This window comes from Trachypithecus francoisi, unplaced genomic scaffold, assembly GCF_009764315.1.
Source record: "Trachypithecus francoisi isolate TF-2019V2 unplaced genomic scaffold, Tfra_2.0 Lachesis_group1, whole genome shotgun sequence".
In the NCBI taxonomy this organism is placed as follows: domain Eukaryota; kingdom Metazoa; phylum Chordata; class Mammalia; order Primates; family Cercopithecidae; genus Trachypithecus; species Trachypithecus francoisi.
In genome coordinates this window covers 63824313-63841474 of record NW_022681454.1, presented here as the reverse complement: position 1 = coordinate 63841474, position 17162 = coordinate 63824313, and the positions used below count along the sequence as shown (strand labels likewise).

The following is a 17162-nucleotide window of genomic DNA, read 5'->3' as shown; positions in this document are numbered from 1 at the left end:
CATTAAATTTATAAAGGGTAAATAAAGTAAAATCTTTAATATATTTATTAAATTAATGCAAAGCTGAATCAAGTAAAAGCATTTGCCTTCAACTAGTGCTTTCCATTGGTAAAAATTTATTATGCCATATCCTTGGTCAAGCTCTTAGTCTTTTATATACATAGCATAACAATTAATTGATAAATTTAAATTTGTGGAAGATAAAGACAAAAATAATGCAATGACCTCAACTTCCAAGTAAGCATTTTTTATTTTTTGGCATAAAATTAAACTTTTGGTTACAAATAGTGATTATATATTATGAACATTAGTGATTTTTAAACATAATTGATGTTTAATGTAATTATTTGTACACTTAACTAAAAATTTTATAAAATTATTAATCATTTTCTAGATTTCTCTTTGTTATATCCTCTAACTGTGATCTGTTCACCTTCAACATATAACATAGAACTTTCTCCTTGAAATCAAAGAGTCAATTGATTTATTTATTAAAGACAGTACCCAAATCTTGCACTACAGCTTATATAAGAATATATGTTGAAGAAAGGCAGGCAAGTTACACCGTGATTTTCTGGATATGCTCAATGAAAATTTTGTAGACATTAAATAGGGATGCACATCACACTTAAAATTCATTCTCTAACTCCTGCAAAATTGAGCACACAGAAGAGTTTATTTTTATTAAAACAAGGAAATCATAACCTTTCTCATAACACACTACTGTCCTATGGTGGCCCCCTGAATTATTTGGTATATGAAAACTTGTGAATTTGACTCTTCCTTACACCTATCAAATTCCATCTACACTGTATGCATTACCAGGATTCAGCATAATGTTAATCATTAAGGTGAACTATAAAATAATTTGATACTATGAATAGCACATATTTAAAATTAGGTAGTATCCTAGTGTCAGAACAGTGAAAGGAAGAGGGTATAGTCAGCAGGGAGAGACAAAGGAGAAATAGAAGACTACAACTCACAAGTTAATGATAATCATGCCAAAATCGACCTATTCTCTTTTTTTCTTCTTTCCTATCTTACCAAATTTTTGACAGGAAAACAAACAACATTGTATGACCAAAAATATAGCCATTGTCACACAGACCAGCAAGAACCCGATTACATCCAAAGAGTGGTACTGGAACCAGGTGAGGTTATGGGCAGCTGGGCGCAGGTGCTTGGCTCCTTTGTGGCGCATGACAAACTCGATCCAGAAGACTGCTCGATCCAGGGGCTTTACAAGTTGATCATGGTGAATTCTTGATAACCTCATAGCATTCTCTTTATAACTAGAAGACAAATAAATAGGCAGAAATTAGATAATTTTTGTTTTCATTTTCATTGAAGATAAACATGTGATACATATTTGCTATACAAGTTAAAGGCCATAATTATGTTGAGAAAGAATATAATTTTTGCATGAACTTTGCTAGTGCATAGGATTTTAAGAGTTATGAAAGGGAAGATGTGGATGAAATATATTCTTAACACAAGTATGATCAAATGTAGACATAAAAAAGTAGAGTAAGCCAGTTGTAAACATATATATCTAGCATAATTTTTCCAAAAGTAATTTTGATATTGTGTGAATTATACTTGTGCAGGATGATTCCAAGACCAAGATGGTTCATAACCTAATATGGTGGGATAAAAATCATTTAACACATACATAAGCATATCCTCTAATGTCTGACTAGTTCATATGACAGACAAAGGATATTGGCAGTAAGCATTAGTGAGTCATTTGACAGTTCTAAGATGTTGGCACTGTGATAATTACTCTGTGGCACACATTTGTATGTTTGTGATGAAAAGGACAGTGTCTGTATCTATAACATGAAGACTGAACAAAACTACTCTGGTGATTTAAGAAGTGGCATATCCAAGTACCTGAACTTTGATGTTTCAATTGAAACATCTCCCTAGAATTAGAGCTCTTAATCAACTTGCCATCACAATAGCAATAGTCACAGAGATAACAGTTCTAATGGCTTCTCAAACAATATTGGATGGATATCTACATATTTAAAAGACAAATTATGTCTTCACTTGCAGTTTCCCCAGTTGTTAAACCAAAGTTAATAGGTTTCATTTTGGTTTGTGTCTGGAATAAAAGTTCCAGCCTGGATTCATGAAGATGAGAGAAGGTAAAGGGTTTGTGTAGAGATGTCCTGGTGTTGGCAGGACATTGTTAGGACTGGGGAATGGGGAATACGGTGATCATTTACAAGAGAACATGGTACACTAAATTAAGCAGCAGGAGTAGTTTACATGTGTTGAATGTATGTGTGTGTGTGTGTGTGTGTGTCTGTCTGTCTAGTGAAAAAGAATATTCATACTTTCAACTGCATTGAACCTTAGGAAGGGTCAAGACAGTAATTTCACATGGATCATCCTAATATACTTTAGACAATAAATAAATTTGTACATGTGAATCAAAAAATAATAAGAAGAAGAAAACATGTTTTCCTATAAAGACCATACTCAAAAATTCATTATTTCATGTTTTATTATATACTAATGTTTTATGACTGATATGTTAAAATATTCTGAATAATTAGATTATGATTGTCTATTCAAATGTAATTGTTAATGTTTATTAATTTCTTTAATGAATAACAGAATGGAGTACAAACACATCCATATGTATACTCTAAACTGTACCCTGTGTTCCCAGAGGTAGTATTTGGTTTAGGGTTAAAGTGACGGTATTGCAAATTAAATAATTTTTAGGCATTTGTTTAGAAATTTCTAACAGTATTTATAGTTCTTGGTTTTTGTATCAATATTTTTGTCAATGAAATGAGTCAAAATCTAAAATATTTGAAGATATTTACTCACAGCAAAATATGAGTGTTCATGGCCCATGACACAGCCCTCAGGAGGTCCTTAGCATATGTGCCCAAGGTTTTGGGGATGCAGCTTGGTTTTTACATTTTAGGAAGGCATAAACATTAATCAAATACATTTAAGAAATACATTGGTTTGGTTTAGAAAAGTGGGACAACTTGAAGTGGGGGTGCATCTAGGCTACAGGTCAATTCAAACATTTTCCGGTTGACAATTGGTTCAGTTTGTCTAAAGACCTGCGATCAAAGGGAAGGAATGCCTTGGTTAAGATAAAGGATTGTAGAGACCCAAGTCCTTATTTGCAGAGGGAGCCTTCAGGTAGTAGGCTTCAGAGAGAATAGATTGTGAAATGTTTCTTATCAGACTTAAAGTCTGTGTTGATGCTAATGCCAGAGAGGTATACTGAGGCATGTTTGATCCTCACTTCCCATCATGGCCTAAAACAGACTCTAAGATTAAATTTAAAGGAGCCCTGGTTGAGGAGGAAGTCCATTCAGACGGTTAGGTGGGAGGCTTAGAATTTTATTTTTGGTTTACAGTTTTAAGTCAATAATAATATTTAATGATCATTTTAAGCATTAGAGTTAAAGAGAATCATAGACCGTACCTATGCTGAAAATTAACAAAATGAACCAAATTGTCAGCCACTAACAATTTTGTAATCGTCTAATTGACTAGACACTGAAGTCAAAAAAAGTTCATACTGAGTCTTGCAGAAGCTCCTAACCCACCACTTAGCTCCTGAATTATGATTTCTAAAATTATGACTTATACAACATGTATGTATTAATAAAAGTCAATTAATTTGAATGTGGATGGGAAGCAAAAGTGGACAACCAGGGCTGAGTCTTGGTATGAATCTAAACCAAGTGTTGAGTGTCTTTCTTTTCTGAAATGAGTACACTTGCCCCCGTGTCTAAAATGCCTGGCAAAGGGCACTGAATAGATGTTTTAAGCAGGTTAGTTCCATTAAGAAAAAGCACTAAATTCCATCGGAGTTTACCTTCTCCTCTACTTCCTGAATTTCAGCCTTCAGGAAAACTGAATGAAATATTACATCTATTCTTCAAGCTTTGACTCTGCATGAAAACAATTAAGTCCAATACAACATAGAAGCAAGTTTAAGGCATCTGCCCAAATTCAGAGCAAACACCAAGACCAAGAAAAAATAACAGCCTGATAACCACTTACATATATTGAAAAATAAATGAGAAATTAAAAATGCATTTAGGTATGGCATATAGTCCAAAGAAGAGGAGATTCAAAATATAATAACAGTGGGAGGGTAATGAATACACTATCAAAATTGAATTATAAAGCAAGAGGAAGTGATAAGGAGATAGGTGAGCTGATGAAATAAGTTGTTAAAAATGACAGTTTAAAGGATTAATAAAGAAATTAGAAATAGCAAGCAATGCTCATGGTAAAAATAATAAATTTACTAATTTGTGAACTATTTGAGGCAATCTCAATGAATTAAGAATAGTAAAAATTGATTAGAACAATTAGGAATTAATAGAGGAAAACATACCAAAATATTTTATCATAGGGAAGACTAAACTGGTGCTCCAGAAGTAAAGATAAAAAGTGGAAATAGGGAGCAAGATGGCCGAATAGGAACAGCTCCAGTCTCCAACTCCCAACGCGAGCGACACAGAAGACCGGTGATTTCTGCATTTTCAACTGAGGTACTGGGGTCATCTCTCTAGGGAGTGCCGGACAATCAGTGCGGGTCAGCTGCTGCAGCCTGACCAGCGTGAGCTGAAGCAGGGCGAGGCATCGCCTCACCTGGAAGCGCAAGGGGGAAGGAAATCCCTTTTCCTAGCCAGGGGAACTGAGACACACACCACATGGAAAATCGGGTAACTCCCACCCCAATACTGCGCTTTAAGGAAACAGGCACACCAGGAGAATATATCCCACACCTGGCCGGGAGGGTCCCACGCCCACGGAGCCTCCCTCACTGCTAACACAGCCGTCTGCAGCGATCTATCCGCAAGGCAGCAGCGAGGCTGGGGGAGGGGCGCCCGCCATTGCTGAGGCTTAAGTAGGTAAACAAAGCCGCTGGGAAGCTTGAACTGGGTGGAGCTCACAGCAGCTCAAGGAAGCCTGCCTGTCTCTGTAGACTCTACCGCTGCGGACAGCGCACAGCTGCAGTCCATTAGGGGAAAGAGCGGGGCCGCTGCAGACCCGAACGACTCTGTCTGACAGCTTTGGGGAGAGCCGTGGATCTCCTAACGCGGAGGTTGAGATCTGAGAACGGACAGACTGCCTGCTCAGGTGGGTCCCTGACCCCTGAGTAGCCTAGCTGGGAGACATCCCCCACTAGAGGCAGTCTGATACCCCACACCTCACAGGGTGGCGTCACCCCTGAGAGGAAACTTCCAAAGAAAGAATCAGACAGGTACACTCGCTGTTCAGCAATATTCTATCTTCGGCAACCTCTGCTGCTGATACCCAGGCAAACAGGGTCTGGAGTGGACCTCAAGCAATCTCTAACAGACCAACAGACAGTCCTTCTGACTGTCAGACGGAAAACTATCAAACAGGAAGGACACCTATACCAAAACCCCATCAGTACGTCACCATCATCAAAGTCCAGAGACAGATAAAACCACAAAGATGGGGAAGAAGCAGGGCAGAAAAGCTGGAAATTCAAAAAATAAGAGCGCATCTCCCCCTGCAAAGGAGCGCAGCCCATCGCCAGCAACGGATCAAAGCTGGTCAGAGAATGACTTTGACGAGATGAGAGAAGAAGGCTTCAGTCCATCAAACCTCTCAGAGCTAAAGGAGGAATTACGTACCCAGCGCAAAGAAACTAAAAATCTTGAAAAAAAAGTGGAAGAATTGACAGCTAGACTAATTAATGCAGAGAAGATCATAAACGAAATGACAGAGATGAAAACCATGACACGAGAAATACGTGACAAATGCACAAGCTTCGGTAACCGACTCGATCAACTGGAGGAAAGAGTATCAGCGATTGAGGATCAAATGAATGAAATGAAGCGAGAAGAGAAACCAAAAGAAAAAAGAAGAAAAAGAAATGAACAAAGCCTGCAAGAAGTATGGGATTATGTAAAAAGACCAAATCTACGTCTGATTGGGGTGCCTGAAAGTGAGGGGGAAAATGGAACCAAGTTGGAAAACACTCTTCAGGATATCATCCAGGAGAACTTCCCCAACCTAGTAGGGCAGGCCAACATTCAAATTCAGGAAATACAGAGAACGCCACAAAGATACTCCTCCAGAAGAGCAACTCCAAGACACACAATTGCCAGATTCACCAAAGTTGAAATGAAGGAAAAAATCTTAAGGGCAGCCAGAGAGAAAGGTCGGGTTACCCACAAAGGGAAGCCCATCAGAATAACAGCAGACCTCTCGGCAGAAACTCTACAAGCCAGAAGAGAGTGGGGGCCAATATTCAACGTTCTTAAAGAAAAGAATTTTCAACCGAGAATTTCATATCCAGCCAAACTAAGCTTCATCAGTGAAGGAGAAATAAAATCCTTTACAGATAAGCAAATGCTTAGAGATTTTGTCACCACCAGGCCTGCCTTATAAGAGACCCTGAAGGAAGCCCTAAACATGGAAAGGAACAACCGGTACCAGCCATTGCAAAAACATGCCAAAATGTAAAGACCATCGAGGCTAGGAAGAAACTGCATCAACTAACGAGCAAAATAACCAGTTAATATCATAATGACAGGATCAAGTTCACACATAACAATATTAACCTTAAATGTCAATGGACTAAATGCTCCAATTAAAAGACACAGACTGGCAAACTGGATCAAGAGTCAAGACCCATCAGTCTGCTGTATTCAGGAGACCCATCTCACATGCAGAGACATACATAGGCTCAAAATAAAGGGATGGAGGAAGATCTACCAAGCAAATGGAGAACAAAAAAAAGCAGGGGTTGCAATCCTAGTCTCTGATAAAACAGACTTTAAACCATCAAAGATCAAAAGAGACAAAGAAGGCCATTACATAATGGTAAAGGGATCAATTCAACAGGAAGAGCTAACTCTCCTAAATATATATGCACCCAATACAGGAGCACCCAGATTCATAAAGCAAGTCCTTAGAGACCTACAAAGAGACTTAGACTCCCATACAATAATAATGGGAGACTTCAACACTCCACTGTCAACATTAGACAAATCAACGAGACAGAAAGTTAACAAGGATATCCAGGAATTGAACTCATCTCTGCACCAAGCGGACCTAATAGACATCTATAGAACTCTCCACCCCAAATCAACAGAATATACATTCTTCTCAGCACCACATCGCACTTATTCCAAAATTGACCACATAATTGGAAGTAAAGCACTCCTCAGCAAATGTACAAGAACTGAAATTATAACAAACTGTCTCTCAGACCACAGTGCAATCAAACTAGAACTCAGGACTAAGAAACTCAATCAAAACCGCTCAACTACATGGAAACTGAACAACCTGCTCCTGAATGACTACTGGGTACATAACGAAATGAAAGCAGAAATAAAGATGTTCTTTGAAACCAATGAGAACAAAGATACAACATACCAGAATCTCTGGGACACATTTAAAGCAGTGTGTAGAGGGAAATTTATAGCACTAAATGCCCACAAGAGAAAGCAGGAGAGATCTAAAATTGACACTCTAACATCACAATTAAAAGAACTAGAGAGGCAAGAGCAAACACATTCAAAAGCTAGCAGAAGGCAAGAAATAACTAAGATCAGAGCAGAACTGAAGGAGATAGAGACACAAAAAACCCTCCAAAAAATCAATGAATCCAGGAGTTGGTTTTTTGGAAAGATAAACAAAATTGACAGACCGCTAGCTAGACTAATAAAGAAGAAAAGAGAGAAGAATCAAATAGACGCAATAAAAAATGATAAAGGGGATATCACCACCGACCCCACAGAAATACAAACAACCATCAGAGAATACTATAAATGCCTCTACGCAAATCAACTAGAAAATCTAGAAGAAATGGATAATTTCCTGGACACTTACACTCTCCCAAGACTAAACCAGGAAGAAGTTGAATCCCTGAATAGACCAATAGCAGGCTCTGAAATTGAGGCAACAATTAATAGCCTACCCACCAAAAAAAGTCCAGGACCAGATGGATTCACAGCTGAATTCTACCAGAGGTACAAGGAGGAGCTGGTACCATTCCTTCTGAAACTATTTCAATCAATAGAAAAAGAGGGAATCCTCCCTAACTCTTTTTATGAGGCCAACATCATCCTGATACCAAAGCCTGGCAGAGACACAACAAAAAAAGAGAATTTTAGACCAATATCCCTGATGAACATCGATGCAAAAATCCTCAATAAAATACTGGCAAACCGGATTCAGCAGCACATCAAAAAGCTTATCCACCATGATCAAGTGGGCTTCATCCCTGGGATGCAAGGCTGGTTCAACATTCGCAAATCAATAAACGTAATCCAGCATATAAACAGAACCAAAGACAAGAACCACATAATTATCTCAATAGATGCAGAAAAGGCCTTTGACAAAATTCAACAGCCCTTTATGCTAAAAACGCTCAATAAATTTGGTATTAATGGAACGTACCTCAAAATAATAAGAGCTATTTATGACAAACCCACAGCTAATATCATACTGAATGGGCAAAAACTGGAAAAATTCCCTTTGAAAACTGGCACAAGACAGGGATGCCCTCTCTCACCACTCCTATTCAACATAGTGTTGGAAGTTCTGGCTAGGGCAATCAGGCAAGAGAAAGAAATCAAGGGTATCCAGTTAGGAAAAGAAGAAGTCAAATTGTCCCTGTTTGCAGATGACATGATTGTATATTTAGAAAACCCCATCGTCTCAGCCCAAAATCTCCTTAAGCTGATAAGCAACTTCAGCAAAGTCTCAGGATACAAAATTAATGTGCAAAAATCACAAGCATTCTTATACACCAGTAACAGACAAGCAGAGAGCCAAATCAGGAATGAACTTCCATTCACAATTGCTTCAAAGAGAATAAAATACCTAGGAATCCAGCTTACAAGGGACGTAAAGGACCTCTTCAAGGAGAACTACAAACCACTGCTCAGTGAAATCAAAGAGGACACAAACAAATGGAAGAACATACCATGCTCATGGATAGGAAGAATCAATATCGTGAAAATGGCCATACTGCCCAAGGTGATTTATAGATTCAATGCCATCCCCATCAAGCTACCAATGACTTTCTTCACAGAATTGGAAAAAACTGCTTTAAAGTTCATATGGAACCAAAAAAGAGCCCGCATTGCCAAGACAATCCTAAGTCAAAAGGACAAAGCTGGAGGCGTCACGCTACCTGACTTCAAACTATACTACAAGGCTACAGTAACCAAAACAGCATGGTACTGGTACCACAACAGAGATATAGACCAATGGAACAGAACAGAGTCCTCAGAAATAATACCACACATCTACAGCCATCTGATCTTTGACAAACCTGAGAGAAACAAGAAATGGGGAAAGGATTCCCTATTTAATAAATGGTGCTGGGAAAATTGGCTAGCCATAAGTAGAAAGCTGAAACTGGATCCTTCCTTACCCCTTATACGAAAATTAATTCAAGATGGATTAGAGACTTAAATGTTAGACCTAATACCATAAAAACCCTAGAAGAAAATCTAGGTAGTACCATTCAGGACATAGGCATGGGCAAGGACTTCATGTCTAAAACACCAAAAGCAACGGCAGCAAAAGCAAAAATTGACACATGGGATCTAATTAAACTAAAGAGCTTTTGCACAGCTAAAGAAACTACCATCAGAGTGAACAGGCAACCTACAGAATGGGAAAAAATTTTTGCAACCTACTCATCTGACAAAGGGCTAATATCCAGAATCTACAAAGAACTCAAACAAATATACAAGAAAAAAACAAACAACCCCATCAAAAAGTGGGGAAAGGATATGAACAGACATTTCTCAAAAGAAGACATCCATACAGCCAACAGACACATGAAAAAATGCTCATCATCATTCGCCATCAGAGAAATGCAAATCAAAACTACAATGAGATACCATCTCACACCAGTTAGAATGGCAATCATTAAGAAGTCAGGAAACAACAGGTGTTGGAGAGGATGTGGAGAAATAGGAACACTTTTACACTGTTGGTGGGATTGTAAACTAGTTCAACCATTATGGAAAACAGTATGGCGATTCCTCAAGGATCTAGAACTAGATGTACCATATGACCCAGCCATCCCACTACTGGGTATATACCCAAAGGATTATAAATTACTCTACTACAAAGACACATGCACACGTATGTTTATTGCGGCACTATTCACAATAGCAGACTTGGAATCAACCCAAATGTCCATCTGTGACAGACTGGATTCAGAAAATGTGGCACATATACACCATGGAATACTATGCAGCCATCAAAAAGGATGAGTTTGCGTCCTTTGTAGGGACATGGATGCAGCTGGAAACCATCATTCTTAGCAAACTATCACAAGAAGAGAAACCAAACACCGCATGTTCTCACTCATAGGTGGGAACTGAACAATGAGATCACTTGGACTCCGGAAGGGGAACATCACACACTGGGGCCTATCATGGGGAGGGGGGAGGAGGGAGGGATTGCATTGGGGAGGTATACGTGATATAAAAGTCATGCACATGTACCCTAGAACTTAAAGTATAATAAAAAAAAAAAAAAAAAAGTGGAAATAAAAGGTATTCTAAGAAATAATACACAAAAGATTTACTTTCTGAAAAGAAAAACTGGATTTTTTTATGCTAGATTAACAGTGCTGTAAGGACACAGTATAACTGAAGAAAAATATATAAAATAATTTGTAAGAATACACCATAATTGAGTTTCTGATTTCTAAAAAGTAACAATTTCTTTTTCCAAATTGAAATGAAAGCAAAATGATAAAATGGTCAGGCAGGACTCAGAAATCCTATAGCACAATTTAACCTGGAAGGCCATAAGTAATATTTCCACAGGTCTGAAGGAAAGAAAGCAAGAGCTAAATAAATTATATTCAGATAGAAGTCATTCTCATAACAAAGCAGTGAGCGAATATTGCTAAACATTATCTCGGAGAATTCAATATCCAAGTCTTTATTGAAATAAAATTCCATGTGAGATAATCAGTCAAGAAATAAATCCTAAATATTTTAGAATAAAGAATCTGTAATTCAGTGGTGAACACTGAGTCACTTAAAATATAGGAAAAAGACTAAATAAATGTGAGAAAAAATGACAAATATTGGTAAAGTAAAATTACAATATAAGTAATACAAATTTGGAATGAAATAGAGAGAAATTTCAAAGCAGGAGTTGAACTATATGTGGCTAAAATTAAAACATATCATCAAAAATATATAGCTCAATATATTTTATAGATTCATTTCAATCTAAAAGCTAAATCAGATAAAATTATACTTAAATTTTATTTAAAATATCACAGATAGTACCCATCAATATTTAAACAATTATTCACTACCCTATATATTTTCTCTCTATGTGTATACATACACTAATGAAAGGTATAGAATGGTAAATACTCAGTGTTAATACTTATTTCTGAATGATTATTAGTGGGCATATTATCATTTCAATTTTGTATTTACTGATTAGTTTATAATATGTACACACTTACTAATTAGTTTATAAAATTAAGCAGATTACCCAGAAAAAATGATAATTTATATAATCATACCATTCTTTATTTTGAAAAATATTGAAAGAATATTTGAAGTCTTAGGATTTTCTTTTTTTCCTGATTCCAGGAAATCACCTCAGCAGTTTGGCAAATAAAATAGTTTTTATATTGGACAGGTTATGGTTGGTATTGGAAAATAATTACAAAAGTATTAAAGAATGTACATTTTCTGGTATTTAAAAAACGTAATTAATGTTAGACAAATCTTTAGGAGGCTTAGTACTTACGAAGGTTCATTAATGATTGTTCTCAAAGCTCTAAGCAAATCCACACTTGTCATTGTGTTCAGGTTCACTTCCACAGCTGCTCCTTTGGCCTTCATGTGAGCGATGTTATCATGCTGATCAGAAAACATGGGAACTCCCACCATAGGGACTCCATGGTAAATAGCTTCATAGAGCCCATTAGTTCCACCATGAGTGATAAAAGCTTTGGTTTTGGGATGACCTGATTTGAGGATGGAGTGAGAAGTGGGTGTGTAATAATAACACATTAGCAGAATTTGAGAGACAGAAGGGGTCCAAAAGCTGTAATATAACTCTCTAAAGAAGGATACGTTTCCTACAAAAGCAGATCACAGAGGGCATTGCCCTCTCAGAAAACTGTGATCCCAGGAAAAGCAGTAATTAACAGCATTTGCATTTTCTGGGAATATATTACTGAGGAGATGGTATCTGAACTGAAAATGAAACTTGAAATATAATTATCTTAACTGAAAATGCTCTTTTGTGAAACAGAAAGTATGAATCTATAAAATTAACTGCCAATTATGTAATTACATCTGCTTTAAAATTGGGTGTCAAAATTTTAAATTATTAAAAATTTATGTAATTTATTTGCTATGAAACAGTTACTTAACTTGTCTATTGTCCTACTGTACAGCTTTTCTTCCCCCACAATCTTACCAAGAAGATCATTCTGGGGTATCCAATCATAGAGCTGAGTATTGTTTCCTAATGTGGCTGGTTTCTTTCCTATGTATCTCCATAAAACCTGTGGAAAATTTTGCAAGAAAAACACAACAAGGACATTTTAAGTTGGTAGAATTATTTAGAAATCATTTAGCCAGCTACATGGAAGATGGCAATTATGTAAGCAGAAGTTTACAAACGTTGAGATATATAGTAGGACTGTTATATCTACCTTTTTGTAAAGTCTTGTACTAATAATCTATTAAGTATAGTATTATTGTTTTGATATTTATCACTTAAAAGCTTTTGGAAGTTAGATTTTAAGTGAAGAAATAGAACATAAACAGGACCAGTTTAATCAATCACAACATGGAGGAGAAAAATCATGAAGCGTGTTATGTGCTTTAACCAATACATAAATATAGAGAGTCCTAGGATGTTTCATGAATAGAAGTATAAAAAGAATAGTAATGCAAAATTGTAGAGATAAAAATTAAGGTTAATTGAATAACATAAATCAGAAAATGCATGTTGTTGGACTATAATATTTGAATTTTAATTGTTTTTAGCTAGAGATTATTCAACTTAGAAAGACTAGTTGAATCTAGACTTCTACTTCTAAACCAACTACATTTTGATAAGAGTTGTAATAAAACCTAGACATTTGAATTACATTTTTAGCATGATTTCTCCCTGCTTTGTGTATACATACTCTCTTTTCCTGGGCCATGGAGCTAACAAACTTCAGAAATTTTGAAAGTAGTCAGTGGAGAACAAAAAAATTTCAAATAGTAAAAGTTCAGTGGGGGCTTAAAGTTTTCATTTCTATTCCATTAAAAATCAATGACTTCAAAAAAGTATGTGTTCCCAAAATAATGTCAAGGCTCAGTAGGGAAATGATTCGATGTGCTAATGTACATAATTTTAATATATTACACAATTTTACTTAACAACTGTTACTAATGGTACTTGGTATAATGAGTTTCAATTTTCATATGGAAAGAATGTTACTAGACGCACTGTGTCTCCCCTTAGTAAAAGGTTGTGTACCAGGATCCCAGGCTGTACTGACCTTCTGTGGAATCTGGGCAAGGGCTGAGGCAATAAGATTGGCTTTTTCTTCTGTAAGGTTTTTGACCATTGATCCCAGAGAAAACACCACAACACCATCTTTACCTGAGCTCTGGATAAATTCTTCCATTTCCTGCATACATAATATATTTTCTATTACAAAGGTGTAGCATCATAAGAAAAAATAAGTTTACTTACATGTTTAAGTAGGTTAAATTAAGATATATGTCAGAGAAATTATTAACCTGGTCTGTCTTCTGACATGTAGAAAGATCTAGTTTCTTTTTTTTTTTTTTTTTTTTGACAGAGTCTCTCTCTGTCGCCCAGGCTGGAGCGCAGTGGTGTGATCTCCGCTTACTGCAAACTCACCTCCCCAGTTCAAGTGATTCTCACACCTCAGCCTCCTGAGTAACTGGAATTATAGTCACATGCCACCATGCCTGGCTAAATTTTATATTTTTAGTAGAGATGGGGTTTCACCATGTTGGCCAGGCTGGTCTCGAGCTCCTGACCTCCAGTGATCCACCTGTCTCGGCCTCCTACAGTGCTGGAATTATAGGCATGAGGCACTGTACCCAGTCAGATCTAGTCTCCTTAAGAGGAAACATGTCTCTGAAATGTATAACTTAAATATAAAATCGGTGATTACAAATTCAAGCATGGAACCAAAACCATGACAGAAATGAACACTAAATAAGAGACAACCTTTCTCATGGTAACTGAAATTGCTACCCCCAAGGCTTAATTTAACCAACCAACAGGGATGTTTGCAAACTCATAAAAACGGTTTTTGGAAGGAAGCCCAATAAAGGGTACTGAGTTAGGCTTTTAAAATTATTAGCATGCCAGTTGTATCTAATCAATTATTAATAAATGTACTGATTTCTGTTAAGCATTCAAGATATTTTTGTCAAGTTTATGCCTTCCTTGTTTAATAGGTCCAAGAAAAAATTTGTGTAAAATGTCATCTTATAGTAACATATTTTAGAACGAGACAACAAAGTGCATCTCCAACTATAATCACAATGATGCTTATGAGACAGTGCATCTCTTCTTCCTGATGTATAAGCTGCCATGAGTGTGATGTTAGCTATGTGCCCTTAATTTGAGCCTTAAAGCAAAAGTAAAATATAAATTTCTCTGCCAATAAAATTCCCCAGGTCATTACTTATAGTTTTGCAAATTTGATACTGCAAAATCTGAGATTAAGGCCTTTCACATCATAATCTATGTGAATGCTACTTTATAGAGATGTATTCTGCATTCCATGTGCAAATATTTGTCATGATCACACTGGAATCACTGATGGATCAGTTTCTGACTAGCCAAATTATTAGGGGAGGGTAGTATCTTAAGTGAAAATAGATTGCAATTTTTGGCTTAATGTCAGGAGAATATTTCTGAAGTCCCAGGAATTGGTGCTTTTCCATATTGATTTAGTTTCCAAACAGGTATTCATTAATTAAAATAATACACACACACACACACACACACACACACAACATACACACACATTCAAATCTACCATACTGATACGGATTTTTCACTTGACAGTCTCTTCTTACTTTTGTATTCTGTGTATCCAGTGATTGACGTAATTATCATCAACATAATCCATGATTGGTATTGATATTTCCGAAGCCTATATCAATATTTAAATTGATTGAACACGTAATGGCATAATGTCTGCTATTGTAAAACATGACTGATTTGTCTTTGTGAAATTGTGAGAGCATATGTATTTGTGTGTGTTTGTGTAAAAAGTGGGTTTGGGAGGAAAAACATAATAGTGTGGCATGGGTTATTATCCAGTGACCTATGGATATGTCATGTATATTTCTGTGTCTTTATTTAGATATTGGTACATTATCTCCTATAGTAAACATTCACTAGAGCTTGCCTGCAGTCATAACTTGACTGGCAAGAAAATCCTTAAATAAAATTTTTAGAATCCTGAAATAAAATTTTAAACTTAAATATATCTTTTACCCTAAACAGAAATTTAGTATTCTTATGGGAACCAGGAACTTTCTAAAAAGATTGCTTTTGTTTGTGTATGAACCAAATAAATAACAGCCTGTTTCCTCACTCCCTATTGATAGTTAAATACATTGTTCCTACCATGTGGACCTGTACTCTATTTTGCTTCGTTTTCTGTATAACTTTTTTCTGTATAACATTTCTTACATTCCACATTTCTTCTCTGAAGACTTCATATTGTAATATACAATTTCTTTTTGATGCCATAAAACTTGACATTATATTTATAAAGAACCAATACAATATTTGAGTCTCTCAGGTTTTTTTTTTTTTTTTTTTTTTTTTTTTTGAGGCAGAGTCTCGCTCTGTGGCCCGGACTGGAGTGCAGTGGCCGGATCTCAGCTCACTGCAAGCTCCGCCTCCTGGGTTTACGCCATTCTCCTGCCTCAGCCTCCCGAGTAGCTGGGACTACAGGCGCCCGCCACCTCGCCCAGCTAGTTTTTGTATTTTTAGTAGAGACGGGGTTTCACCGTGTTAGCCAGGATGGTCTCGATCTCCTGACCTCGTGATCTGCCCATCTCGGCCTCCCAAAGTGCTGGGATTACAGGCTTGAGCCACCGCGCCCGGCTGAGTCTCTCAGTTTTATAATAGTTACTTTATGCTGATGAATCTGAATCTATTTCTAAATGCTTTCTGCTTGGATTTACACTTCGTACTACTTAAATGATTTCTAGAAATTACCGAAAATCCTTTTGGTTCCTTAAAGTAAATAGGTCAAAAACTAACTCACCATTGTTAATGCAAAAGAGTTTTTGTTTTGTTTTGTTTTACCAATTGTTTCCTGACAGTAGAAGTCACAACTATCTAATAAATTCTCAAGATGAAAACCTAAGAGCCCTGCCTCATTTCATTGTCTTTCTTCAATAATGACTTCTTACTCACCAAGTTATGTGGAATTCACCCAAGAGTTTTCATGAAGACATCTTTATCTCTTAAGAAATTTGGCACATATACACCATGGAATACTATGCAGCCATAAAAAAAGATGAGTTCATGTCTTTGTAGGGACATGGATGAAACTGGAAACCATCATTTTCAGCAAACTATCGCAAGAACAGAAAACCAAATACCACATGTTCTCACTCATAGGTGGGAATTGAACAATGAGAACACTTGGACACAGGAAGGGAACAACACGCACTGGGGCCTGTCGTGAGGTGGAGGGAAGGGGGAGGGATAGCATTAGGAGGTATACCTAATGTAAATGACGAATTAATGGGTGCAGCACACCAACATGGCACATGTGTACATATGTAACAAACCTGCACATTGTGTACATGTACCCTAGAACTTAAAATATAATTTAAAAAAGTGAAAAAAAAAAGAAATTTGGTAAATATTCCTGTTCATAATGCTATGTGTCTTGTTAAGAAGACTAGGGCAGTCTCCTTAGTAATTTCTATGATCTGGTTTTCTATCTCCCCAGGTCCAGCATCAAGGTATAGACACACTGATATTTGTAACACACAACTTGAATCATTTTATTCTTCAGTTTAAATTATCAATGTAAAGTCCAAAACACCTAATATTACTTATAGGAGACCTCTATCATGAGGAAAATAGATGTGGAGTAGCAAACCGAAATG

The 17162-nt window shown here is 36.6% G+C and overlaps 1 protein-coding gene across 6 annotated transcripts in view; it reads right to left on the bottom strand.

Moving 5' to 3' along the window:
• LOC117085533 (UDP-glucuronosyltransferase 2A1) overlaps window positions 1–17162 on the bottom strand; it is a 62340-nt gene continuing 45178 nt past the window's right edge. For 3 of the 6 annotated variants that reach the window (XM_033214526.1, XM_033214527.1, XM_033214528.1), the window contains 4 exons: window positions 13538–13669; window positions 12460–12547; window positions 11782–12001; window positions 1016–1295 (listed from right to left, as the gene is read on the bottom strand). In XM_033214526.1, the coding sequence (XP_033070417.1) occupies window positions 1016–1295; window positions 11782–12001; window positions 12460–12547; window positions 13538–13669 (720 nt within the window). Of the gene's footprint in view, window positions 1296–11781; window positions 12002–12459; window positions 12548–13537; window positions 13670–17162 lie in introns of all 6 variants that reach the window. The other 3 variants (XM_033214524.1, XM_033214525.1, XM_033214529.1) reach the window with 2 other exon arrangements.